General features: G+C 52.8%; 1 protein-coding gene across 6 annotated transcripts; it reads right to left on the bottom strand.

Annotated features, from left to right (window-relative positions):
• Positions 1-7,710: 7,710 nt before the first annotated feature.
• On the bottom strand, positions 7,711-27,395 carry NPHP4 (nephrocystin 4). 6 transcript variants are annotated; one of them, XM_071575859.1, is made up of 29 exons: positions 27,319-27,395; positions 26,885-27,099; positions 25,966-26,097; positions 24,046-24,218; positions 23,654-23,718; positions 23,237-23,392; positions 22,358-22,494; positions 21,454-21,620; positions 21,246-21,372; positions 19,673-19,855; positions 19,419-19,548; positions 17,169-17,215; positions 16,301-16,491; positions 15,998-16,189; positions 15,191-15,378; positions 14,778-14,938; positions 14,185-14,365; positions 13,188-13,304; positions 12,917-12,996; positions 12,531-12,751; positions 12,240-12,429; positions 12,004-12,087; positions 11,752-11,908; positions 11,349-11,434; positions 10,444-10,529; positions 10,142-10,313; positions 9,432-9,611; positions 8,471-8,614; positions 7,711-8,294 (listed from the first exon to the last, which is right to left on the bottom strand). In XM_071575859.1, the coding sequence occupies exons 2-29, from the start codon at positions 27,020-27,022 to the stop codon at positions 8,154-8,156; spliced, it is 4,026 nt and encodes a 1,341-aa protein (XP_071431960.1). In that variant the 5' UTR covers positions 27,023-27,099; positions 27,319-27,395; the 3' UTR covers positions 7,711-8,153. The 6 variants fall into 6 exon arrangements, with proteins under 6 accessions (XP_071431960.1, XP_071431964.1, XP_071431963.1 ...); XM_071575863.1 differs by having other exon boundaries at positions 11,752-11,896; XM_071575862.1 differs by having other exon boundaries at positions 12,531-12,748.
• Positions 27,396-27,701: the final 306 nt, after the last annotated feature.

The following is a 27,701-nucleotide window of genomic DNA, read 5'->3' as shown; positions in this document are numbered from 1 at the left end:
AATGGCGGGTGAGAGGATCACTTCACTCCCTGAGCTCAGCCTGCTCCTCAGTGCTGACCTTCCAGAGCCATGGAAAACTCACATGACATCCCATGACCTCACTGGATCCCTGCACATCCCCTTAGTTCCAACAGATGTAGACCCCAGGATTTTTAAGTGTTCCCGTTTGTGGGATGAGGAGCAGAGCAGTCACTGCCTCCTGGAAGTTTCAGTGCTACCTTGAAATCAGTACCCCACCAACAATGATGGCAATAAGTTTAATTCTAGATAAATGGCAGACATAAAACTGAGCTATTGTGTTGCTGAAAGAAATTGAATTAAGGGTGAACAGAAGAGACACATCACTTAGCAGTGTGGTTGATAACAGTGCTTGCTTGGCCAGCTGCCAAAACAGCCTTTTGCCTCTTGAGGCAGCTCCTCCTGGTTCTGGCAGTTCCCTGGGTGCTCAGTGCTCCCTAAAACCAACCCATTTCCATTCCACAGTTCAATGCCTCTTGTTGCTCTACACAAAAGCAGCTCAGCAGCCCCCTCAGGATCTCCCTCAGCATTGCTCTCAGAATCCCCCCAGCTCAACATTTCCCTCAGCATCCCTTCCCCAGCATTGCTCCTCTTCAGCATTAGGGCACATCCTGGCACTGGGGCCCCACAGACACTGCCATGATCCCCCAGCAGCCACAGCTTCTTCACTCCGTTCCCTGGGCATGTGGAGTTTGTTCTTTGTCAAGTGTTTTGGTCTGGACAGTCTTTCCCTTGGGATGGACACTTACTTATGTTTATTTTTCCCAGTGCATCTGTGACAGACTCCAGGTTTCCTCTGCATGCACAGGAAGATTTTCTTCATTAGCTGTTAGACTCCAGCTCCCGAAGAGCAAATTAGGGGACATGAATATGCAAATTAATGTTTCTAAACTGATGCTGCCTCTGAGGGGATCAAAGCTGGGGTGACATTTGGCTTCCAGCTGTTTGCATTTGGGGGTGGGGTTTAGCACTGTAATTGTTTTTGCACTGGAGAGAACTAAAAATAAAACTTCTGCGAAGTTGTTCTCCTGCTCGCTCTGTGGCTTTTGGGCTGGGTTTTTAAATAATTTTTGTCCCATGTCGCCCAAGCTAGCAACATTCCACTGGACTGGCCAAGGCTTTTCCTGATGTGCAGGGGCCACATCAGCAATGCTCTGACCGGTCCCAGTGCAGGGCTGCAGCAGTGGCATTAGCACGGCGGCCATGGAAAGATGGTTTGGCACAAGGGACAGCTTGGGTACATGCCGGATGACAGAAACTGTGTGGTGTCACAGATGGCTTCAATGTGGGCTGCAAATCCCCCAAAGAAGCTATTCCCCTCCTTCAGAGGGGGTTTCCAGTAATGCCTGAGCCCACCAGTTTCCATGCCTGCAGCCAACCACAAAGCCCCAGGAATCTGTCCTGCAGCCACCACAGCCACCCATGTCCAGCACCCAAATGTCCCAAGCTGACAAAAGCACCAGTGGAGGACAGCTTGACAGGCAGAGAGGGTTCCACACCCATCACATCCTCCATCCCCATGGGCCATCTCCATCCTGGAGCACTGCCCAGCTAACTCCTTTGTAAATATTGGGAATTGTGAGCAGATAATAGGGAACTCCAACAAACTCCCTGCCAGAAGCAGCTGCTAGTTCGTGTCTCACCACCCCAGGCTCTAAATGCCCTTGGCTGGCTCTCACCCTGCTCTCTGCCAGCCCAGCCTCTGCTCAGAAGTAATTAGGAGGTAATTAACATTTGTAGTGAACAGCGGGAAACATCTGGGCCTGATACAGTATGAGGAGCCCTCGAGGGTGATTAATGGGGCTGGAGGAAGGAGAGAGACGGGTGGCACAGCAGAACATTGTGCTGGTAGGGATAGGCTGGGGACTGGATGGGATGGAATAGGGACATCTCTAGGGGATGCTCCAGGGATGGGGATGCCTCTTCCCACCCTCCTCCCAAGCAAGGGTGGGAAAGCAGCACCGTGTCCCCCCAGGAAGAGTTTTCCAGCTGGGAGTCGATCACTTGGAAGATACCTGTATTCAGAGGAAAAAGAGAGGGCATTTGGTGGAGCTGGAATTTATTTTGTATGACTCCTACTTAATAAGTATTTCATTTGCATAACCCTGTGCAGTTACTCACTTCTGTCATCACGAAATTCAGCCATGTGCAAACAGTTTGCAAAAACAACACACGTAACACAGACTTATGTTTGTTTACATGATGCAGTTAATCGTGCCTGACAGGCAGCCTAGAACCCCCTTCCCCTTCCTCTTTCCATTCCCCTTCCTCTCCTTCTTTAGAGAGAGGAATAAACTTTTACACTGATTTCTGGATAAATATTTGGGATGTCACTGGGCTTCATTAGCTCCTCTCCAGCAATTCCCTTTCTGACCACCTCACTGCAGAGCTCTGCAGTGGAGCAGGGGAGCTTTGGGCTTCCCAGAGCTACTCACACATTATTTCCCTGTGAATCAGTGAAAGGCCAAACCGAGGGGTCCTCAAGGCCTCCCATGACCTTATTAAACATTTTTCTTGCTCCTTAAGGTGCCCATGCCCAGGTCTCTTCAGCCTTTCACTAGCAGTGTGTGGGTTGGATACTGAAGAAGCCAAAAATACAGCCACGTGCACAGAGAAACATATTTTTAGGGCTGTGCTGACCTTCTGCAGCTTGCTGCTGTCCTCCCCATGTGACACCAGGAGACATATCCTGGGTGACACTTGGTGGCCATGCAAGTGGCCCGCGAGCGAGTGGCTCTGCACGCGTGGGCTTGGCAGCCAGTGCAGCCAGGAGGGCTCAGTGCCAAGGGATGCTTGGCAAACTCAGCTGACATTTCCCAGTGTGACATTAATAAAGGTGGGCTGGAGCAGGGCAGAGCTCCCGAGGCACTGGGGAGAAGCCAGAACATCCCTCAGGAGGGGGTGTCCGAGGTCCCAGCCTACCCTGCTTGTTGCCTTTCCCACCTGTGCCAGAGCAATGCTCAGTGTGGTGGCAGCAGTTCCCAGGCTCCCCCACAACCACTGTGCGGGCGAGCAGCTCTGCTCCAACCTGGCATTTCTGGGGCACTCGTGTCCACGGCCACTTGAGCAGTGGCTGCTGAAGGACACACGTGGGCCTGGCATGGGAACAGCATCTTCACAGGCAGAGGCTTTTCAGCCATATCAGAAAGTTTTTGAGGTGTTTGAAAAGTTCTGATTTGTTAAGCACAAACAGGTAATGTTTGCTGGTCACTCTGCCTGCCCCGGTGGCTGCTGCTGAGCACAGAGGTTGAGGGGATTTTCAAGAAGCCAAACACCAGAAGTTGGCCCTTGAGCCAGCTCCCCTCAGAGCTGTGAACACATCACAGAAAACTCATTTGGCCGTGATCCAAGAAGCTCTGGGAAGCCATGGGATGCATCCCCTTTGGTGAGCATCCCCTGGGATGCCCCAGAGCCACTCAGCCAGGGTTGCTGCTGCCTCGAATTCCCCTGTGAGCAATACCAGCAGAAAGCACTTCACCGCCCTTCAACTGCTGGACTCGCAAGGCTAGAAACACGCACGCGTGGTTCTTACAGAGAGAACAATTCCAAGTGTCTGTAAATACCCAGGAAGGTAAATGCATTAACCTTATCATGATCCCGAAGTGTAATTACATACAGCCTGGCTCCCATGTAAATTAGTACATTAATAACAATTTTGTTCTGTAATTACTGTCGTTTCTTAGATCTCGCAGCTATTTGCCCATTCAGTCACACATGTGAGGGCATTCCCACTGCCATTCCCACTGCTGGAGCAGCCTTGGCCAAACAGCTCCAGGCAATGCTCGGGAAACCTGTGTGCAGACTACAAAATGTATTCATAGTTTAAGTAAAGATGCTACAAACAAACCAACCTGGTACTAGTCCAGCCAAAAGGCTGCTTCTCATGAGAGGAAGAGTTTCTTCTGGCCTGGCTCGCTGGGGAGCCAGGTGGGATCAGCTCCAATGTGGGAGCCTGTTTCTGGCACCTGAGGGATCAACTGTGTAACAGGACAGGGGCACCAGCACGCCACGACTGAAGCCAAAATCTGCCGGTGGCAGCACATGGCAAAGGCATTTACACAGCCACTAGATGCTCAGGGACACCCAGGTTCTCCTGAGGGCCATCCCTGGAGAGGAGTCTCTCTATTGACTGAGGAGAAAAAAAGAGCATCCACTCGGATCTCCATGGAAACCAGGGAGCAGTGGGGAAGAGTTTAATTTGAAGTGCTGATTTGGAGGAGGCCCTGGGAGCCATGGGTAGGAGATGAGCTGCATTAAGGAGCAGCAGGGGTGGCATGCACCTCCGAAAATGGGTGGCAAAAGGTTATCTGATACCATTAGGCTTGAAAAGATGCTGTGAGAGGCAGGGAGCTGAGTGGGGCCAGTGTCATGGCAAAGGATTTATTTAATTCATTTGGCCCCTTTTCTGTGTGCAAATTATGCATGGAGAGACTTCGTTTTCCTTTTTTTCTGAGTTTGCTCATTAATTTGCAGCACAGGGGCAGATGGTTGGTGCAGGCAGAGCTCAGAGCATCCTCCTGCCCACACCTCAGGGGAAGGCAAACCCTGACACCATCCCCACACCACGGGGACTGCAGCCACTGGCACCTCCTGCTCCCAGCTCCCTCTGCATGTACTTCGCAGATAAACAGAAGGCTGCAGCCTCGGAGGCTTTTATTCGGGACTTTTCATTTACTGTAATTACGGAGGGATGTTTCCCCTGAGATAAGATCGGTGTGACATTTGCGCAGACAAACCTCCTGGCACAACCCGCACTGCTCACACCCGCTGAAGAGATTCACAGCCGCAAACAACCGTGTCCTGCAGCAGGAGGCAAAGCCAAAGTCCTAGGGGAGCCATAGGGCAGCTCCCTCTAACCTCCCAGGGATAAGCACAGGGTTAGAGAGTGAGGGGAATGCAGAATGGGAGCCCAATGCTGGGCTGGGCTGGGAGGTGATGAGTGGCTGTCAGCACCCAACTTGCCATGCCCCTAAAATCAAGTGCTCTCCAAGCATGAATTTGGGGTACATTTTGATGTATCCCTTTGGGAACCTCACACTGGTAGGTTGATTCATTCTTGCTCCCACAAAGCCTTTCTTGTCATCCAATTGGATCTGCTGCAGGAGCAGCCTCGCCAGAGGGGCCTTCATTGCCTACAGCACCCACACAGTTTATTTAAAAACTTTAATAGTCTTTGGAAATTACAAGCAAACAGTCTGTGTTGACCTTCACTAAGGTGGCCACAGCTTCCCACCTCTGTACAATAAATCAGTGGGTAAATGAACATGGAGACTCAATTTGTCATCAAATGTCAAGCCTGAGACAGAAAGACGGCAAATGATTTAAAAGCAACCAGCAGTTTAGAACTGCTGCAAATTTCTCATTATGGAGCTGTGAATTGTTATGAAAAACTAATCTGTGTTTAAACTCTGGTCTGGGGCTGCAAATTGTGAAAAACTAATCTGCATTTAAACTCTGGTCTGCCCAGAGCAGCCAAGGCCCCACTCCTCCACCCCATGACTGGGGTGACTCCCACCCAAGAGCCCAACAGCCTTTGAGCATCACCCCCATTAACTCTCCACCAGACCCGGCAGGAGCCAAGCCCCATAGGGTGGATTTTGCGATGTGTTTGTGAGCACCGTCCCTAGGTGAGCATCCCTCCCTGGGAGTACATGCTCCCCCAGACCAGCCATCTGCCCCAGGGAGAGGATACCACCATGCAATGTCACCATTGTGCAATGTCACCAGGTCGCACATCAAACTCCTCCTGCAGGACCCAATCAGGGAGCAAGGACATGCTTTACAAAGTCCTTCACATACCATCCATTCCAGCTGAGCAGGAGTGTGGCTGCTGCAGCTTGGATTCTCCTCATTCCTCCTGCCAAGCTCCTTTCTCTAGAGATGCTAATAAAATGCATTTCCTCCAGCCAGCGTCTCACTTAGGGAACCTTCGCCCAGCCATGATTGAGTGCACTTAATATAGTCGCTCCCACCGTAGAAAGGATTCTGAGCCTGGTATTTGACAGCCTTGATCTTAAAGAAATCCATTAAGAGCAGCTTCATCTCCAGGTTTTGTAACCATTCAATCAGGTTTTATCAAGTTGGTGATGCTCTTTCAGGGAGACAAGTGGGAGAAACAGGGAACAGACCTCCCAAACACGCATGCTGGGGGTGCTGGCCTGGATTTGGGTGACATGGAAATAACCCAGAGGGGGTTTGTCTCTGTAGAAAGGCCCCTGGAGAGATGCAGCCACCCTCTGCATGGCCAAGCCTTGTCGACAGGTCACAGCACCCTTTGTTGGATCCTGCCATGCTGCTTCCAAGCGCCTCAATCAGCTTTCGGTTTGGCAGAGATGCTAAATACTCAATTCAGCTAATAAAGATGCCTGGTAATGTCATATTACAGGGCTGGCAAGCTCCCAGCAAATATTATGGGGAGGCTTTGTTTAATTAGAGGGTTCTCAGGCAGTCACATTTCCTCTTCATAATGGGGAAAACAAGCTGGGTTTAAAAGTTTGGTCTGGCAGTGCTGAGGCTCTGGCATCCTGGGAGTCAGCTTCCCAATGGGCTTCAGCTGCTGCAGGAGCTTTGCATGCAGCATCTTTGTTTCTTTTTCCTTTTTTTTTTTTAAACTTATTACTAGTTGCCATTGTTTAGTGGTCCCTCCCTGCCCCAAGTGCTGGGGGCAGGTCTCCCCCCTCTCCTTGTTCCTCTGCTGTCCCAGCAGCGTCTTCACCAAGGCAGCAACACTCTGGTCCCCAAAGGGTCCCATGTGTGTATGCTCCAAGAAGGCATAGCACTCCCAGAACCCATGGAAAAGCTTTCCCATCCTTTCCCTGCCTGTGCACCTGGGTGATGAGACATGAGCTAAGATTTTTAGTGCAAACTAATTCTGTCATTACTGGAATTCAGTTTCCTTCCTGACCTGAATGCAAATGGGAAGAGCATACCAAGCTGCATGCTGGGCACAGACACTCTGAGTTCATTGTCATTAATGGGGATGATTTCATTAACAAGTGGGAGCCTAAAAAGCTGCCCCCACGCTTGCCCCATGTTCAAGTGGCAGCAGTAGCAGCACTTCCAAGGGCCAGGGCTGTAATGCCAAGCAGGTGGGACACAAGACACTTCCCTAAAGGAAAAGTTTCATCAACTTTTGTTAACACTCTTTTTTTTAAGTTCTGTAGATTTTGGGCCACAGCCATGTGCCAGCTCAGCTTGAATCCCTGCATCGGTGTCCCCTGAACACTGGCACATCATTCACCACTCGAGCTGCCTCTGCTGCGAGTATAGCACCAGCTCATTCATAAGCCTCAAGAAATATCGTTGTGTGAAAATGTAATAAAAATTATTCAGCTAATCTACTTTAATAACACAACTTCGGGGCCTCTCTGTGCTGCAGACAGTATAATCAGTTCTAAAATATGAGCTATCATTTCCCATCAGTGCGAGGGAGGCAGAGGAACTCAGCACCCGACTTCATTGGGGCCACTAACTCACCAGCCCTGGGTCTGAGAAGAGTGAGGCAGCATTTCCAGGAGTGGTGGGCTGCCCTTCCCACCGTACCCATTCACCATCTCTGCCCTGACCTCTAGGGTGCTCCAGGGAATGGGGGTGACACAGAGGACCTCCAGCACTCACCTCCACAGGACAGGGACACTGCATATTTCTACCTGCCCCTGAAGAAAATGCTGTCACACACTGCCAGTTGTGCACAGCAATTTTAATGGATCAAGGATGAGTAACAAGTATCAAAAATCCCAGCGTGTACAAAACTCACCATAGAATACAAAATACTTTAAAAAACATTCCACAGAATCAAATCTGCAAACTTTTTAAGTTAAAAAAAGACTCCAAAGTGCCTAATACATTGTCACGTTTAACAAAAATAAAGGTCCTGTGGTTGTAAAGTGCTGTAACAAACACATCCATGCTTCCCATTTTGTGCGGATGGAGCCCCATGGCACCACCACTGGCACTCACACCAATGCCCAGGGATCCTAGAGACAGAGACACCCCAGTTTGGCAAAGTGATGATGAGGGGACTGGGTTTATGATCCCTCTTCAAACAGACATGGGCACCCCGAAGGCTGCGCTGCCAGTGAAGCCATGGCAGCTGGCACAGTAACCAGCTGCTTTGCTGTGGTGGGTGGGTGGCCTCACTGGTAAAGGACCTTCACGCAGAAGGTCTCCTCGTTCTTCTCCTCATGGTCATTAATGTGAATCAGGATCTCCTCCTCCCCCACAGCCTGGCTTGGGGCGAAGCGCAGGCCGATGGTGTAAACTTCCCCGCCGGCCACCTGCAGAACAGCAGGCAGGAGTTGGTGGCAAGATCTGGCCAGGCCCCACCTGCCCACCCTCCCCAGGCCAACATGGCCCTCCTGAAGCAGCACACCTGGCACCTGCCGAGCATCCCATGGTCCAGCCAGCGGAGCAGCAGGGGCTGGCAAGGGGGAGTGTTGGCAGCAGGACATACCTCAAAGGAGTCCTCCTTGAACTGCAGCAGGTCAGGGCGGTTGGTGCACAAGAAATAGAGCCGGGGTGAGGGGTACGGGTTGGTGTAGGTGATGCGCTTGTTGCAGCCTCTTCCACCTCCCGCAGGCAGCGAGATCTCAAAGGCCTGTGGGGGAGCAGGAGCCATAGCAGAGATGGCACAGAAAGCAGGGTGGGCAGTAGGAACAACAGGCTCTCCCCCAAACCAGCCATGGAGAACTGCCTCCTACACATTGCCTTCCCTCCCACAGTTCACATCTGCTCTGCCAGCCGGCAGAAATAACCCACCTTTGAGCAAAGGCAGCAGCAATTAATTATAAGACCAAAGGATGAAGGGCTGGGAGAACACAGGAGACTAGCCAGCTCCTTCTCCATCTCATTCTTGGATGTCCATGAGGAGAGCCATGGCACTCCTTCCGATAACTGGACAGACTCAATGACCTTTAAAGGTCCCTTCCAACTCAAACTACTCCATGATTCTCTAACGCCCCACGGCACCAGCAGCATGTGGCAGGACACTGGGGTGCCAGTGTAAATGCTGATCTGAACCTCTCCTGGTACTGCGGGGTTCAAGAAAATATTTTTAGAAGGAACACATTATCCAGAAAATCTAATTTTCTGTCTTTGAGGCAAGGCCTCCACCAGCACAGTGCTAATCGAAAGCAGCATGCTGCAGCTCTAATTTCACAAGCGGGAATACTGCCGAGCTGCTGCTCCTCAGCGTGGGGCTGCCTCCAAAACAGCCTGAAAGGCATTTTACTGGGGGCTTCAGTGAGATTATTCAAGCACCCGAGGGCTAAATGTGTGCTTAGGGTGGCAAGCACCAAAAAAAAACACAGATGGAAAGAGAGGAAGAAACAGGAGACAGCTCCAGGTTACTGGTGGGACTGCAACTACTAATCCAGTGCCGTCACCATGTTTCTCAGTCACAAGAGCCCCCGTACCTTGGAGATGAGGGGTTGCCTGCAGGACAAGCAGAGCAGCCAGGAGGATACCAGCTGGTGGTATTCCACATCCACCAGGTTGAGGTAGATGAACTTGCTGCCAGCCCGCCGTGGCCTCACACCAATGTACAGGTCCTGGATGCCATGAGCGGGGAGAACGAAGGCACCATTTGGATCCACCTGCAGAACAACACCTGGAGGTACAGCCACCCACAGCCGATCATGGCCCTGCAACATTCAGCTTGGAGCATCAGCTCAATCTGAATGTTCTTAAAAACCCAACCCCAGGAATACTCTGCAACTAATTCATGTCAGGAAGGACAAGAGCTACTTGGAGACAGCCAGTGCCTTCCCAGTCCAGGGGTTCCCCCACACGGGCTTTGCCTGGGGAGCCTTTGCCTTTCCTTTAGAGGACAGCAATGGAGATTTTGTGCCTTTTATTATTCACATTCGCAATTATGGCCAAACGAATTCTAAAGAAATTGTGAGTCTTCAGACGGTCTCATTAACGCAGATAATTTGCCCTCCGGGGTTTCACGCCGATGATCCTACACATGACAGCTCTAATCAAAAGATAATTATCACAAACGCTTTACAGCTCTTGGGTTCTCAGTTGTTCATAATTCCAATTGGGCTGGCATTCCCTTTCTGGAGGGGGTTTCCCTGGGCTGACCCAGGCTAGCCAGCCCTGAGCCTGCCATGGGGTTTACCTCCAGTTCCTGGGGGTGGGAGGTGAAGGCCCGCACCCTCCGCGGGGCTGCAGTGCCATGCAGTAGCAGGGAGAGGCGGGTGAGCTGCCCAACTGAGCAGGCAACATCCAGGCGCTGCAGTGAGTGCAGGTAGAACTGCCAGATCTGGACAGGTGCTGCCAGCCAGGCATCCCTGAGCATGGGCAGAAAGACAGGGCTCATCACACACCATGGGAGTCAGAGTTCCCCATACCCCTTTGGGGTCAGCACTCCCCACCCTTTGGATTCTGTTCTCCCCACCGCTTCAGAGTCCTGCTACTTACGTATAAATAGCTACAAAGAACTTTTTGATCTGCGGACTTGGTCCTCCAGCTACTTTGAGGAAGATGTCCTGTGGTTCACCAGGCCCCTGCACAGACACCAGAGCATCATTCCAGCAGCTGACCCCAAGACCAGCTAATGAGGAACAAAGGAACCCACCACCAACTCCCTTACGAAAGCAGATGCTTTCAGCACCTCGTTAAAATATGTTATTAAGTTATTATACAGCTTGGCTGAGCTCCTCCAGTATTTTTAATTACAAAAGAGGATACAAACGACTATTGCATTCCAGGTCTGCATCTGTAATCAAATTTTGGCAAATTTTCTGCAAGTTTTCTAACAAGCCCTAATCCAATTACCATACTAACGCATTTCCACAACAGCAATTAGCAACTACCCCTCGTCACCATCTGCACAGACATGCCCAAGTTTATTTTTTCCTTCCACCACTCTCAGCTGCAGAGCCAGGCCAGGAGAGCCTCCCGCTTGAGGAGGGAGCAGAGCGGCACAGGGTGGGCCATGGAGCTGCCCCATCACCCCGGCAACCCCCAGCAGGGACAGGCTTTGCAGGTGCAGATACCCCAAGCAGTGGGAAGGTCTAGCCCAGCCCAACAAAAGGCTGCTTTTTCCCAGTGTCTGAATCATCTGGTACTTGCTCAAAAGAACATGCAAGCACAGGCTGCTGCATGATGCGATAAAGGGCAATGCTCAGCCTCCCCCGTCAAAATAATGCAGCTCCTTTTAATTGGGAGTAAAAAGCAATTCCTGTTTCATTGCTGACAGTATGTCACTGCCACGGGCTGGTACTCACGGATGCTCCATGTCTGCACCCATGTCAGCAGCTCTCTACCAACCAAAACAACCCACAGAAGGACACAAAGGACAGCAATGCCAAAGGGTAACATACCAAGGTTTTGGTTTCGCAAATGATGTCAGGGTCACTGCAGCGAACAAACATCTCGGGCTGTCCCCCTGGTATCCCCACTGGTGTGCCTGCAGACAGGGACCAAGGAAACCACCTTCAGCCTTTCCTCTGGCTATGCTGCTCCCCTGCACCCCACACAGCTACACACAGAACCTCTCATGCCAGGCTACCAGCAAAACACATAGGCATACTGGTGTGGGAAATTTGGGATAACATTAATAGAGGAAGGAGGATGGAGAGCAAGCGAGAAGTCAAGGGCTGTGAAGGGGTGAGGGAAGCAGCAATGCTCTCTGGATACTGCTGTGCCTCCAGGAGGGCCCTGTGAACCACGAATGCCAACTAGCAGAGAACAGCCTTAGCACTGCCAGGCATGCTGCAGACTCACCAGGGAGGGTGTGCCAGGGCGGTAGTCGAATGGTTTTTTTCAGGAAGGTGAGCTCCGGGTGATAGAAGCGGAAGGTCTGGTCCACCACATGGGGCTGCGGCTCCACCTTCACTCGCAGGAGTGCAATGGGCTTCCCTCCACTCACCTGGAAGGAGACCTGTCCCAGGGGCCGGTGGGAGAGGGATGGGGCTTTCCAGTGATGCTGCTCTTCCCACGCAGCCCCTTGAGAAGTGTTTCACCTGGCTCCCTAACCTGGATGAGTTTAGTCTGCCCAGTCCTGCTCTTCCCAAGGGAGGAGGTGTCTGCTTTAGCACTGGCACCCAGCCCGGATGGCCCCTGCAGGGTGCAAGAGTGGGTTGCCTCAGGATGCAGCATTGCTGTGGCTGCACCATGCTCTCTGAGGCCATACCACGCTGCTCTGCATCAGCAAAGGCAGCCAAGGGAACACTTCCTATCAGGAACACCTCAAAACAGGGGCCTATGCTTACCTGTGCCACAACAACAGCAGGGTCTGCAGAGAATGTCTGGTATTTGAAGGGGATGTGGACAGTCTCACTGGGACGCAGGTAGACCTGAGGCTTGAGGTCGTCACGGAGATGGAACATCTCCTCCTCCACTGGCGTAACACTCTTGGTCAGCTCCTTGAAGTGGCGCCATTCCCTCGGGTCCAGTATGACACTGGGGGAGAGAGCAGCAGAGGTGCTGGTGGACTGGCTGGGAGCTGGTACCACCCTGGCATCACCCCCCACACACAGGGGAGACCTGACATTTGCCCCCACCTGAGCTCAGGGTGGTCAACCTCGATGGTCACAGTGTGCTGGATGCTGTATGGGTTCTTCAGGGGAAATTCAAAGAACTCAGCCGTCCCCAGCACAGCGTGGACAGTGCGGGTGGCTGTGATGGCCTGGCTGAGCATCTGGTAGATACTGTCACCCTTGATGTGATCTCGATAGGCACTGATGACCTGCAGGTCCCAGGCATGCTGTTTCGGCCAGCCCTGCTGGGAGGGAAGGAATTGTAAGCCCATTGACACCAGGGGATCTCTGGCCCCATGCCCTCCTGCCATCGACACCCTCATTCAGTCACACCAGCACCATGTGCCACAGCTGGTGCCAGCTGGTGGCCGCGGCCGCACTGGAGGTGACTGGCAGGGTGTGAGGCTCACTTCTGGCCGGTGGCTGCGCAGGACAGCCTCCAGCTCCCCGTCCACATCCATCAGCCTCCGCGCTCGCACCGTCCGCCTGCCTGTGAGGAGAGAGCACCACGACACCAATGAAGGACTCCCAGACAGTGCAGCCCCCCAGGGCCCCACAATGCTGTGGGGCCAGGGTGTGCCAGAGGTGGCAGCTCACACACAACTGGCAATGCAGCAGCAGAGACCCTGCCCACCTGAACCTATGGCAGGACAGGCCAAGTGCCAGCCTGGCAGGACTCACCGCCAGCGGCATTCAGGGAGCGCCAGCTGCCAGCTGGGATGGTGACAGTGGTGTCTGGTGCAGGGCCAATGCGAGAGCGGGACAGCAGCTGCCCTGGGATCTCCTCGCATGGGTGACCTGCCACAAGTAGAGACAGGAGTGAGTGGAAAATACCTGTTTTCATTGTTATGAAATCTACTGCCAACTTCTACCTCCATGCAGATCTGTTTAGCCAAGTTACACAAGCAGGAAGGTGTATCTGGAAACCAATGACACTCTGAGAGCCCCACTGTGCTCCCCAAAGTCTGTTGCACCACAGAGCAGCCTGCCCAGCAACAGAGGGGCACTCACACCTCATGCCATCTCGAGCCCTCACTGGCTCCTCCTTTCATTTCCGTGTTCTCCCTTCCAGGCTGTGGCACTGCCACTGGCACAGCCATGTGCTGCTGTGTCTCCCCACTCCCACAAAGGCTGTGCCAAGCAGACCCAGACAAGGCTCTAAATTCAACAGGTATATACCCAGCTTACACATCCTGTCCTCATCCTTTGGGCAGGAGCACTAAGCTTTGCCATCCTGTTTTTAACAATATTTTGAAATTTAAAAATAAAAAAGAGGATGGGAAAAACACGAATCAAAGGGCAGCTGCTGTCCTAGTGCAGCAGCTCTGCATCCTCCCATCCTCCCATCCTTCCTCCCTCCCTTCCTCTCCTTTCGAAGGGTGCAAGTTAAACCTCTCCCTGGGTTGAGGATGTCAGATTCTCCTTCCTGGGAGCTTATCGGCCCTTTGCAGGCAAAGTATGGAAATGATGATTTAAGATATCTTATATGGAGTTAATCTTTCCTCTGAAGATAAGATTTTAAAACCTAGAGTCACTGCACATTTATAGGACACAAAATTAAATATATAAAATAAAAGCAGCCAGCAGGTTCTGGGAAGCATGATGCCCTCACCAGCCTGGCTCTTGCTCAGGTACAGCACACCCAAGCCTTTGGGCCATGTGAGCAGTGGGGTCTCACCAACATTAGCCAGGCAGAGGTGGAGGCGGCCCCTCACAGCCACGCGGACACCAAGGGGCCGCAGGGCGCCGTGCCGCAGAGCTTCCCGGCCCAGCACCGTCCCGTCGGGCTCGTACTCGGTCGTGGCCACCTCCAGCTCATGGTAGGTTCTGACAGCCGCCTGGCCCTGGCGCAGCAGAGGCTGGGGACAAGGGGCAAGGACATACAAGGTACAAATTACTGTGTAGTCCTGTCCAGGGGGTCAAGGGGTCTGGGTAGGGACGCCACTGAATATCCTGGCTCTGTGAGGTTTAGCCCTAAAATACTGCTGGAGTTCCAGGGAACAGGAAAAAAATTAATGCTTTGCCATCACTTTGGAGGAAAAGACAACAAATCCCATGATTGGAGGGCTTGTCAGGCTGCCACCAGACTTGGTTACACAGCAAGGCTGACAGCATCTCATTACTGAAGACTTAAGGGCAACACAAAGGCATCTCAACACGGGACCAAAGGGAGAGTCAGGCTGTTCCCTTGCACTCTGCACGAAAGGGGGGGTCCTTCAGCATTAGCTGTCATGGAGGTTCAAGGGAAAAGACCTTCAGTTTAACCAATACCTCCAGTTTAACAGCAGCAGACCCCACATGGAGCAGAGAGTCCCCATCCCAGACATCAATCTGGAGGCTGTGCTCGGCCAGGTACCGCAGGAACCAGCGCTGCTCCCCTGGCCGCAGAAAAGCCGGATCCACCATATACTTCAGTTGCAAGCCCGGTGGTCCTACAAGACAGTACACCATCACAGTCATGGTGCTTGGCATGGTGGGAGCTGGGCAGCCTTCATGTCCACCTCAGGCTGCTGACATTCAATGTTACACTTCAAACACTGGACATTTTGAATATTTCTCACAATGTCCAAACCAGCAGAGGTTTGCTATCAACAGACACGAGCCCATCACTCAGCCTGGAGGCAAGCCCAAATCTGCCTGACTAAGAGAAGCAGCCACACAGAGATGCTAAAACCAGAGCTTACTGGTGCTGAGTGTCCCGTCCTCATTCACCCGGACAAGATGCTGTGCCAGCATGGTCAGCCCAGTCACTGGCCCTCCATCTGTGCTGACTAACTGCAGCCGTGGTGTGGTGATTGGCGGGAAACGGTAGAACTGGAAGGTGAGGAAGATGGTTCTTGGCCATGGCCCCTCCACGCTGCCCTGGGCATCCCTTGAGAAGAGGAGTTTGGGTTAGCTTATGGCACAGTGCTGCCACTCCATCATGAGCTCCTCGTGCGTTTGACACATGCCAAGAGACAGAAGAACAAAAGAAGATTGGCAGCATCACAAGTATTTGGACTTCTCTGAAGACAGCAGCCATACGGTTTGCCTTAACTTTCTAAAAAGCTTAGTAATTCCAGCTGTCTCCTGCCATATGCTGTGATGGAGGTGCCCAGCAAAGGCAGCGCGTTACCTTCTCACAGCATGCTGCCAGCCACGGAAAAAACAGAAGCGGGGTCTCATCCAGCCAAAGCCACACCTCAGGTGCCAACTTTCCTAACTGCATTTGCATTTCTGGAAAAACCCTGCATTAACAAGTTCTGACATCACATTGTGGCTCATGGATCCAATTAAAAACTAGATTACGACTTAAAGTGCCCAGAAAGGACAAGAACATCATCATAAAACCCTCTGGAGTTCATCTCCATGGCAGGTGCTAAAGGAAGAGGCACCTCTGGACTTGTCCAGCCCAAGCAGGGAAGCGAGTTGGGGCGTTTTGGGGAAAGAACTCTGTCCAGGAGGCCCCTCAGATCTGCTCACAAAAGCACCACCATAAGTTGCCATCCCACCTGCCAAAAGCCAGGAACTGCAGGATTATTTCATTGCCTTGCAGAGGGTCAGCTTCCTCCAGTCGTGGGTTGAAACTGCCTAGCTCCACTGGCTCCGAGATTTCCACTGGCTCTTGGTTGCGGTCCAGGATCTCTGGAAAGCCAGCAGCATGCAGGCGTGCCAGGGAGGCACGGGAGAGCGACACACAGGAACTGATGGAGACATAGGGGTTAACTGCAGGAAGCAGTTGTGGGGACCTTGGTAGGCCATGCGATGGGTTCGATGGGTTCGCAGGAGCGTGGGGAAGGGCAGCTGAGCTTCACCTGCCTGCCTGTAACCCCACAGCGGCAATGGGCACCTGCAGCGGGGTGAAGGGCAGCGCCTGCAGCTGATCATCGGCACAAGGCTCAGTGTTTGGTGAGCCGAGGTCGGCCTCCAGGTGGGTGATGCCTCCATCCTGTGGTGGGGTCTGGCCCCTGCCCCGTGGTGAGGCCACAAGCTGGGACACAGACAGCTGGAGGGAGAGCAACAGGCATGAGCACCTGCAGCCGCAAAGCAGCCCCTGAGACAGCCCCCCAAGGCAAGGTGGGCCAGCAGACTCTCCATCCTAAAGGAGCTTGTCCACTGCATGTTGCTGGCACTGCCATTCCAACAAGAAGCAGCAGAGCTTGGCCACGAAAGGGTTCACACCTACACTGCCTTTTCCCTGCTGCTCGCTCCCTGGCAAGGGGAGGGATAGCAAATGCAGCAGGAAGATCAAACTGCTTAATGCAGCCTTATGAGGCATTTCATTTCATGAAAAATATTTGTGTGCATTGATTCCTGCATCAAGATATAAAACTGCATAAAGAGGGCTCTCAGCATTCATAGCTCTTAAATCCCAGCAGCTCCACATGAACAAACCATGTGTCACTGTCAGCACGTACAGGGGACAACAGGACCCTGCAAATCTGGGCTGTCAAAAACCAGAGCTGCCCTCACCAACACTCTTGGGGTGTGAAAATTGCTCAGGGAACCTCCCCCCACATGTCACAGGCAGGGTCTGTTCTGCTGCCTGGAAGAGGTGGATTTAAGGACAGTCAGTGCCCTCTTAGCTGCAGCAGACAGGAAAACAGGCAGAGGGTGGGCATCCTATGCGGGGCCATCCCCTGGGAACACCACTGCCCATATTCACCGGTGTGTGGCACTTACCCCTGGTCCCCGTGGGGAGGCCGGCACTCGCCGTGGCACTGGCACTCCTGCAGAGAGGAACAGGAGAGATGCTGTAGTGGAGCTGTCACCCCCAGGACCCATTGTCACGGCTGCACCCACCACCACTGAACACCCCCCATTCTCCCACTGGCCCTTTTCAATTTTGGGGGTGAAGGCAGTGCAACAAAGCAGTTTACCATTGCTCAACTGCTTCTGTTGACTTATTTTTCAAATAAGAATGCTGCCTGAGGGTTAACATAGCACATCTCCAGTTCCATCCGTTATTTTGCTGGGAATCAGGCTAACTCTGCTGCAAGCAGCAGCTCCTCCATCCCCTGACAGTGCCGCGGTTCCCCACGGCCACGCAGTGCTGCCTAAGTGGGATGCTTAATGAGACGTGAAAGTTTTAGGATACTTAAAGTTTTCATCGCATCTCTGTTATTTCTTGACACTCCCTTCATCTGCTCGTGTGTTTGTGCCCCGAAACAGTGGGAGCTTTATGTTTATATTTGGCTGCTCACTGGCACTGGTACAGCTGAGCTCGTGGAGCCGTGGGTCCTTTGCAGCAGAGTAGGGGCACAGATGTTCCATCTCTACATCCATGTGATGCTGAGACCCTATTTTGCTTTCCCCACCTCGTATACTCCAGCTATTCCATGCTGGCTGCTGTGCAAAGGAAACCACCCTATCTCTCTCATGCCTAAAATACTGTTTCCTTTCAGCTGGGAAGGCTTTGGCCTGTGTTAACGAGAGGATGGATCCATCAGCATCACCAGCAGCTGAGCTGGCAGAAGAACCCCTTGGGCTCCCCTGGGCCAGACTGGCAGCATGTTTCCATCACAGAGCTCTACAAAAAATTGAACCCAATAGCCTCTTCAGTAGCATGGGGTACAGGCTAGAGCAGAACAGCTCCAGGATCACCGCTGCACTTCCCAAGCTCCCCCTGGTGCCACAAGCCTTCTGGAAACAGGGAAATGCCATGGAGCCTGAAAATTGGCCTGCCAGGGCCCTCCCTTTGCCAGGCACATAGCCCATGCACCAGTCCACTCTTCCAAGTCAGAGCATGCCACACCAGCACCAAGCTGGAAGTTCACCATCAGCAGTCACTCCCCTCTCCCTTCACCACACCACAACTCCAGGAACATCCCAGCCACCTTGAGCTGAAAGGCACCAGGAAAACCTTCCAAGCAGCATCAGGAAAGTACCAGCCATGACGCAGCCTGTGCCACAGGGAGGCAAACCTCATGTACCCTGACATCACTAGACCCCTTCATCTATCCCTAAAAGATTTCCTCTCTACAGTCCCTCACAGAAATCCTGGCTCCTCACCAGCAGAAAGACAGGATTTGTCACAGCAAAGCCATGGTGCCACTGCCATCTTGTGGAAGACACCACAGCACTGGAGCCGGCTTGGAAGAGGTACCCGTGACACCCTGAGAGCTGGCAATGAGCAGCTCACCAGAGAGCTGGTGGAGCTGTAACACTTTAAATGCTGACAGTGTTTGGAGCATCACCTTGAGACACATCTGGGACTTCATCAGGAATGGCACTGCAGAGGAAAGGGGAGTTTGTTTCCCACCAATCACAAAACAGGGATGAGAGGAAAATAAGCCAGAGAGGATTTCCAGGAGCCCAGTGCATGGACACAATCTCACACCCAAGCTCAAACCCACAGCAGTTTTCCTTCCATCTCCAACAGTGCTGGAACTCCAACTACAGGCAGCCCAAACTACAAACAGATGTATGTGCACACCGACACAGATAGTGTTGCTCTTCCCCAGCCAGGAACCAGCACATCTCATACACACCCAACAAATCCAGCCTGCTGTCACACTCTCAGCAGCAGTAAAACCAAATTATCATTCTTTCCCTCAGTCTATAATTGACATCTCTCCTGCCCCCATGTCCAGAAGGACTCTGAGTTCAGAGAGAGCAGCAGTAGCACTGGCAGCAAGAATGTGCTGCTGGGTGTGGCCACTGTGCCCATCACCATCAGGATGACCTGGAATGGGAACAGGTTGGGGCAGTGCTGGCAGACCCTGAGGATTCTGCCCATGGCTCAGCAATACTATCACAGGGGAATTTTGAAAGTTAAAAAGTCAGAGATGAATTTAACTCGACAGAAACTTGGTTCACTTCAGTAATTCATAACTAGCTCACTGAAACTCGCTGAAGTTGTGTTTTCTCTCCCAAGCAGACACCAGTGCCACACTCTATATTTTAAATGTCAGCAAGCTGGAAAACACTCACTCAGCGATGGCGTAGGAGGCTGTTCCGACTCGTCCCTGTCTTTACATAGGATCTCCGCAGCAGTTACAAGATGTTCTTCCAAATCAGTAGAAACATGGAATTGGACAGTCCCAGACTCCACGTGCTTCCCCTGGAATTGGAAACGCAATGCTTTCAGACAGCATGCTGCATGCAGCCTCCCTCATGCATCTGACAGGGGCTCCCTCACCCCACAGCAGGAGGTAGAGATGCCAGGGGCCACAGCAAACCCTTACCTGCCAAGAGCTTCTGCTACTTGGTGGGGTCTGGTAGACCAAAGTTTGGCAAGGGCCACGGCAGGCACCACCACGCAGGGGCAGGACCACGTCAGTGTCACTGATGCCTGGGGCAGGTCTCCAGACAGCCCAGCGCACTGAGCGCATGTCAGCTGCCTCACCACGGGCACTGCCGGACACAGCCTGGTGGACAAGGGAGCGCAGTGAGTGTCAGGCACATTGATCTCACCACCAGGACCAGGGAAAGGGTGCTGCCAGACAGACACTGGCTGTCATCTCCCACCCCACGGTCCCACACCTGGCTCTGGTGTCACAGAAGCCTCTGCCTTTCATGCTGTTCTGGAGATACTTCACTTTCCAGCATCTTATCTCTCTGTAACCCCTCCCTCAAGCAGCAGCATGAAGGGATACATGTTTGACCCCCAGCCCTAGCAGAGGGGAAAGGCTTTCACTTACCCAGAGCATCCACAGCCTCCTTCAAATCAAAGGAGAGGCACAGAAGCAAGAGAGATCTCTGCCACTGCCTGTCATCTCCCTTACAGCTAATTATGGCACAGAGGACAAGGTGATCAGCTCCTCAAGCAGCTTTGGGATTAACTGCTCTGCCCCAAGGGCTGTGCCGCAGGAACCAGCTTTGCTGCTGCCCCAGTCAGTGCTCCCAACACTGCCAAAGGCACCTGCCTCTAGAGCCTGAAGCCCCTATGGGTCCCTGGGCTTCAGCTTTCCAACAGTTGACACAACACATTTCCAACAGCAAGGCTCAGCATTCCCTCTCAGTACAAATGCCTGTGGTCAAGGCACACATATCCCATTTCCCCTACTTTGGCTCCAGACAGCTCTAACAAGAGACATTTGCTGCATTTTCAACAAATATCTTAGCAGGATGACTAAAGCCTCCTAACAAACTCATGGCCATTTATTCAGCCAGCCAGAAGCTGATGGCTCCAACACACAGGGTCTCTGAAGAGGATACACAGTGCTGGCTGAGCTGGGTTTAACCTGCAGAAAGGTTAAACTGAAATGCAAGTAAATAATCAGTAAGTAGGTGAGAGTATACTGACTGCAGAGACCAAGCTCAGAGATTTCTCCTGGCTTTCCAATCTGAGAACATCAGGCTGGAGCACCTGGAAAACCTCAGCATTCAGGGGGAAAGAAAAAAAAAAGAGTGGGAACGTTAACCTCTTTTCAGCATAAATACTAAATTATAAAGAAAAGCCTTTTTTATATTAAAAAATTCTGGAATTTTCCAAATTAGCTTGCCAGAACAGTATGGGACTGCTGCAGGCTACATTCCTCCATCTAAATGGTGGAGAAATGCAACCCATGTAATTAACATGATTCCACAAGCCCATTTGCAGGATATTTCATCCAGTGCTGCAGAAAACACTCAGACATTTTGCGGAGCCCTTCGTTAGGCAGTGCAGACTTGCAATGAGAAGCTGCCATGACTTGGAGGAGCAGGATGGCAAAACAAGGGCAGAGGAAGGAATTCCCAAGCAGGGCTCACTCCTCTAGCAGGATCTATGCTCTTTCACAGGGGACAGAAATGAGGCGTGTGCACGCTCAGCCCTACCTTCCCACCAGCTCTCCCTGCACTGCACAAGACATATTCCAGCTGGAAGCAGACCACGAATGCCGGGTGAGGGACCATTTCACTCAGGTGGATGCGGCTTCTCAGTACCAGGGCTTGACCTGCATCCCTGTGCAAGATAGAGAAGCAGCTGTGGGAAGCACACAACACAGGAGAGAAGCAGCACTAGCAGCAGAGGGCTGCCCCTTACCTGGCTCTGGAACCAGGTGCCTCCCAGCAGCCACCCAGCACTTCTTCTGCCTCTGGTACCAGCACCGCAACCTGCGGCGCCCGAACAAAGCGCAGGCCGTTGTGGACACCAATGTGCAGCCGCCGCTCCCGAACAGCCACCTCTTCACCGTCCGGCGCGGCGTTAGCCTGCAGCAGGAAAGTTGTCACAGCTCAGACAGCAAGGTGGCATGGGATGGATGGCACAGCATCACTCCCTTTCGTGCCCGCAGCCAGGAAAGCTCAGACAATCCATCAGAAACTCAAAAACCAGGACCCACTCTCGCAGCAGCTGATGGATATTGAAGTCTTTTATCTTTATGGCAGAGTTGTTGCAAACCTGGCAAACAAAGGACCTGGCCAGTGGCTGCAACTCCAAAGAGACACACTCGATACACACTGCATCTTGCTTCTGCATTTCTCACCACAGACCAAACCCAAATTCTGCTTAGAAGTGTCTGGATGTTCATCACAAGGCCTATACAGAGAACCCTTGTGCTAATCCAGAAGGGAGTCAAGTTAAAGGCTTCCCATAGAAAAAAAATTGGAGACTCCGAGGGAAACAAATCCACGAGTACCATTTATCAAACTCTTTCCACCCCATCCATAAACAAGGCACTGGCATTACTGCTTTGCATTGTGCCCTCCCCTGCACCGACTGCAACAACAGCACCTAGAAACATGGAATCATGGAATGATTTTGGTTTGAAGGACTTTAAAGATTATCTTGTTCCAACTCATTGCCCTGGGCAGATACACCTTCCACTAGATCATGTTGCACCAAACCTTATCCAGTCTGGCCTTAAATATTTCCAGGGATGCGGCAGCCAGAGTTTCTCTGGAGGACCTGTGCCAGGGCCTCCCCACTCTCACAGAACATTACTTACCTGAAGTAAGCGATCACTGTTCAGTAAGTCCAGCAGTTCCTCCTCAAATTCCTCGAGGGAAGGGTACAGCCGGATAGACAACCTCTCCAGATAGCAGGTGACTGGCTTCATCAGCCGGGGCTTCTGGAAGCAGTCAGCTGAAAGACAAAGAGGTGGCCACAGGTTTCCCAAGCAAACAGAAAGCCACCTCTGCTGTGCTGGAGCGCTCTGCAGTGCCAGTGGTGGCTCTGCCCACTCAGCTTTCAAGCATGGGACTGAGCACCTGCAGGGACTCAGCTGCTTTGGAGACCTCCCTTGGCTTCAGCACCAACAGTTACAACCCCAAAGCCACCAAGAGTGGGTTTTCCAGGCAGGAAGCTGAAGAATAATTCAGCTGCAGAACTGTGAGGAATTTTTACCCCTTGAATCTTCAACTCACGTCTTTTAATTGCTGCAACTCAAAGGTCAATGTGCTATAGGGAGAGATTAACGAGAGCCGAGCAGGCAAGAGCTCATGCCCACAAACCTGACAGACCCCAGCGATCCCAAACCCACCGCCAAGGAGTGTAAACAAGCTTCAAGGCCTGCTCCTAAGACTCTGCTGAATGACTCTAATTAAATCAACCATCACTTATTCCTAGGAGCTTCCCAGGAGCAAAGCAATTAACGGACAGGGAACAGACTGAGCCATTTTGATGTCTTCCAGGCTAAGCTCTGAGCGTGAGAGCTGGGGCCCTGCACCGGGGAGATGCTCTTGTGAAGGGGCAGCACTGCAAAGAACCCACCAGTGCTCCCAGAAATCCCATCGCAGCGCCCTGCCTGCCCTGCTTACAGACTCCTGGGGACCCACTGCCTTCAGTAGGAGCAGCCCAAGCAGAGGCAAAGGGAAGAAGCCCTTACTTGCGTCTCCATGTGCTGGCAGCAAGCCAGGAACCGCCTGCAGCCCAGATATCAGCAGGTTTTCAGGAAGGAGGTGAATTATTGTCTCCAAGGGCTGGTGGGGCTTCAGGGCATACTGCAGGTGGCTCTTCTCCATCACCGTCAGATATTTGTTCTCTAAAGAAAATAAAACAGCCCAAAATGACCAAAACTGGTGAGACAGCTTCACAGAGCCAGTGTTGAAGGAACACATGTGCTAGGAGCAAAGGAAAACCTGGGTTTGCCCAGCTAGGCTGTTCCCAGATGGCAGTAAGGAACATCGACTGAGCACTACCTGGGCACGGATCACGTCTCACATCAACCAGACATGCAGAACACACACTTGAGTAAGAAAGCCAACAAGAAGGGACGAACATGGCACGTCTGGCTGCTGCTTACTTTCCACAGGGTCCTGGAAGTGTGGGTGCAGTAGGGCACGTGGCGTCCCATGGTACAGCTTCAGCCTGAAAGCAGAGAGCACACACACAACAGTCAGTAAATCCATGCTGAAGCACATCTCCATCCTCCATTACATCTCCATCTTCCCCACAAGGCCCCTGCTCAGCAGCAAAACTCACTCACACACTCTGCAAAAGCCCTGTCCTTTAGGGAAGGGACAGGCATTCGTCCCAAATCTATCTCTGCTTCCCCAGAGTGAAGGAATTACAGGTTTCTAAATGCTGACTTTGTTTCTGCAGCTCCAGGACCACCCGTTCTTTCCCCAGAGCAGCCATGCACATGGCCACCCCAACTCCTAGCATGGCCTATCACACAGCAGCAGGGGAACATACATTCTGTCCTCAGTGGCCAGGTCTGTCGCCTCAGATCCACAGCGGAAGATGGGGATGATTCCAAAGCCACAGGAAAGGTGTTGAGAGTCCCCATTCCCTTTCTTGGCAAGCACTACCACTTCCACGACAGCAACAATGCCCGGGTGGTTCAAGGAGGTGTGGAAATAAACAGTCTGGAACGGGAAAGAAAAGAGTCAGGATATTTCAGAGCCGGCAGCAGTGACTGCAGGCAGAGCAATGCCTGGGAGAGCCACCAGCACAACAAGAACATCCATTAAAACTTCCAGACAGAAGCTCATGGCAAATGAACTTGGGCACCACTAAGAAATCTCAACTTCTTAAATCTCAACCATTATTATCTTTTTTTTTCTTAACTTTTTTTGTTGCCAACATCCATTTTCCATGGTAACTCATAGGCTGCAAACCCCATATAAGCAGGACTTCGATGCACCCTGGCTCTACAGCATTAGAGCCTGACAAAAGAGGTGCAAACTATCCTACAGCAGGGAGATGAGGGTGGCCTAGACCTGAGGGCAGGAGGGCACGGGACACTGGTCACCTTCCCCGACAGGATTTAAAGCCAAGTTAATCTTTCTATTAAAAACTCATTACCACGCTGTTCCAGAGAAAACATTCACTGCAATCACAGGCTGTCAGGAAGGGATAACGGAGAGAGACATTTCCACATCAACCCCAGGACATAAATCGTTATTCCATTAGCCTTTATTGCATGGTGCTGCTATAACCACCTGACCTCTGGCTGCAGAGCAAGGCTCACCCTGCAAAAGCACAAGGAGCCTTTACAGCAGGTCCCATGTGCCACACAGCTCTATGGCCCCTCTTGAAATGCACACAGTGGTTTGTGACAGCACATTCCTCTCTCCTAAACCCTGAGGATGAAATCCCCCACACCTGCAGACCCTGATCCCTGCCCTCCCGCCTTCCTGCTCTGGCACGGTCGGTGAGTGCAGGCAGCACATACAGGCAGAGGAGCAGGGCCCTTCCTCCTTTCCTCATCTGTCACAAATCAATTCCACCTCCATCTGAACTCCTCACAACACTGACCTGTTGATTATCATGCAGTTGAAAGATCCCACCCTTCTACCAGACTCTGAGCCTTGCAGCTGCAGAGACTGGCAACGCAAATCAGCCACTGCAGAGCGGCCACAACACAGTGCCCCAACATCCCAAAACTACTGCCAGCTGCTCCCAACCACATGGCAAACACCTGGGAAGCCTGCAGACACGGGGAATGTGTTTGGAAAGGCAGCTCCTCCCAGCATCCAGCTTTCTCCACAGCACACTCTGCCCTAGTTTTAATCCATCCCTCTTCAAAACAAGCTGCGGTGGGATGGTACTGAAACACTTGGAAACACATCAATGCCCCTCAATGCTGCTGTGAATGTAAATGAAGGAAGAGCGTGGTGCCAAGCTGTGCTTCACTTGACCTGCAGCACTGAGGAGTGGAAACAGGAGTGATGGCTTGGAAAATATGACATCTGGGCTGTGGGTCATGCTATGGGGCAGTGGAATGTCCCCAGTAAGGGGCACCTCCATCTGCTGGTATCAGCAGCAGATGGAAGCCCGACTTTGGAAGAGTTTAGTTCCCAAATAAGGAGAGAGATGTGCTGTGCTGGAGGGTGGGCAGCTGCTCCTTCCCTTCCTTCCCACTTATGGGGAAACACTGCTCTCTGCCGCCAGCTCGGAACACAGCAAGTGGCACATGGTGGCACATTGCTGCTTGCACGATGGCACCAGCCCTGGGAGTAACTCAGCACCCCAATTTCCCCATCCCAAAAAACCATGCATAAAACTTAGTAACTAGACAGTGCTGGGGAACACCCTGGGCAAAAAGTCAGGAAACATCAGGAGGGGAAAGCGTTTGGTGCTGTGTTTTCCCAGACCCATGGCAGTCCCTACCTCGTTGAACGTTGCCCTGAATGAGCGCGGCGGGGTGGCACGGGCAGCTTGCCAGCTGCTCCTCCACGTCCTCCCAAAGAAGTGGTGGTAGGTGGCATCAAAAAGGGAGAGGCGCAGCTGGTACTCAGCTCCCTGCAAGGCACAACACACCAGCTCTGCACCCCCAAACCTCAGAATACAGTTTGGTGAGAGAGGATAGATAATTCCCATTTTCTAAGGGATGCCCAAATCGGCCATGTGGCCATGGACACCTTCATGTATTGCTGCAGCACATGCCTGAAAGTGAGAGACTAATGGAGCAAAGGAAAACTGGGAAAACTGAATATCAAGTACAGAATAAAGGGGCAGCAAATGTTAAAATGCCACACGGAGATTTTAATTTAAACATACTTAATTAATGAAAAATTAATTAAAGGCTAACTAAGATTTGCAGGTAAGAAGGCACAGGATTGAAACAGAGCTGTGATTCGTGTTTCCATGACATTTCCAGTTAGTTCCCCCTAAAAGCACCTTGTTTTGAAAGTCTTCACTGCTGAGATGTCTGGCCTGCATACAGCTGGGAATGCTGAATAGGGCTTAGCAAAAAGACAGTAATGGAACAAGGGGGAAGGGGTTTAAACTGAAAGAGGCGAGATTTAAGCTTCATCTTACAGAGAAGTTCTTGGCTGGGAGCGTGGTGAGGCCCTGGCACAGGTTGCCCAGAGAAGCTGTAGCTGCCCCATCCCTGGAAGTGTCCAAAGCCAGGTTGGACAGGGCTTGGCGCAACCTGGGATAGTGGAAGGCGTCCGTGCCCATGGCAAGGGTGGGGAAGGAGAGAATCCCTAATGTTCGTTCCAAACCAAACTATTCCATGATTCCGTGAATAACGGGACTGAGCAGAAACCATGGGCTCACCAAGACACTGCCGGGGTCCCCCTACCTGGGCGAGGGCAGCGCCGTGCAGGTACTTGAGGACGCATCGGAAGGCGGCGGAACGGGGCACGGGGCGGGCGCGGCGCCGCTGCGGGTGCGGCGAGAGCGGCGAGTGCTGCCGGAACACCCGCTCCCACTCGTCCATCGCGCTGCGAGGGTCACCGCTGCCTCCCGGCCCCGGCTACGGCGGGCGCGGTGCTGGAACACCGGTGGACACGCACCCTGTGGGAACACGGGCCCCGCACAGTCAGCACACACAGCCCCACGCACTCACGCTCACGTGCGTGGAGATGCGCCGCCGCCCGCGCCCAGCCCGGCCCCGCCTGGGGATGCACGCACAGGTACAGCCGCGGCCGGCTCGGGGCCTGCTCGCGCACCCACAGGATCCCCATCCGTGGGACCGGGGCCGTCCCGCAGCGCCCGCACCCCCCGCTCACTCACCGCGCCCCGACGCCATCTTATTGGACCCGACCAACTGCGCCCCGACCCATGGGGAGGAAAGGACGCACCGCTGCTGCTCATCGCTCAGCCTCCCGCCTCCTGCGCATTCTTGCCAATGGGAAAAAGACAGACACCGAGGCGAAGCGATCCCGGAGCGATCTCGCAGCGGCGCGGGACGCGGTGGCGGGGCGGAAGCGGCGACGGCAGCGCCGGTCCCCCCCGCTCCGCGCGGGTGGTCGCGCCCGGCTCAGCATCGGGTTACTAGGGCGATGGTGCCGCACCGCGCGGGGCGGGGCCTCGCGCCGGGCCCGGTCGGCATCGCAGCCAATGGGAAGGCCGCAGCGCCCTCGTGATTTGCATGCGGCGCGAGAGGCGGGCGGCGC

The sequence above is a fragment of the Pithys albifrons genome, chromosome 22 (genome assembly GCF_047495875.1).
Source record: "Pithys albifrons albifrons isolate INPA30051 chromosome 22, PitAlb_v1, whole genome shotgun sequence".
NCBI lineage: Eukaryota > Metazoa > Chordata > Aves > Passeriformes > Thamnophilidae > Pithys > Pithys albifrons.
Note: the sequence above shows the minus strand (reverse complement) of the source record. Positions and strands in the feature narration are given on the sequence as shown.

Bases quoted from the DNA above. Each gene is read 5' to 3' on its own strand.
- NPHP4 (XM_071575859.1), bottom strand. From the start codon at position 27,022: ATGGACGAGTGGGAGCGGGTGTTCCGGCAGCACTCGCCGCTCTCGCCG. The intron at 19,549-19,672 runs GTAAGGGTTTGC...TTCCAATTCCAG, and splicing joins GTAGCAGAAGCTCTTGGCAG to GGGAAGCACGTGGAGTCTGG. The intron at 12,752-12,916 runs GTGAGCCTCACA...CTTCCCTCCCAG, and splicing joins TGCGCAGCCACCGGCCAGAA to CAGGGCTGGCCGAAACAGCA.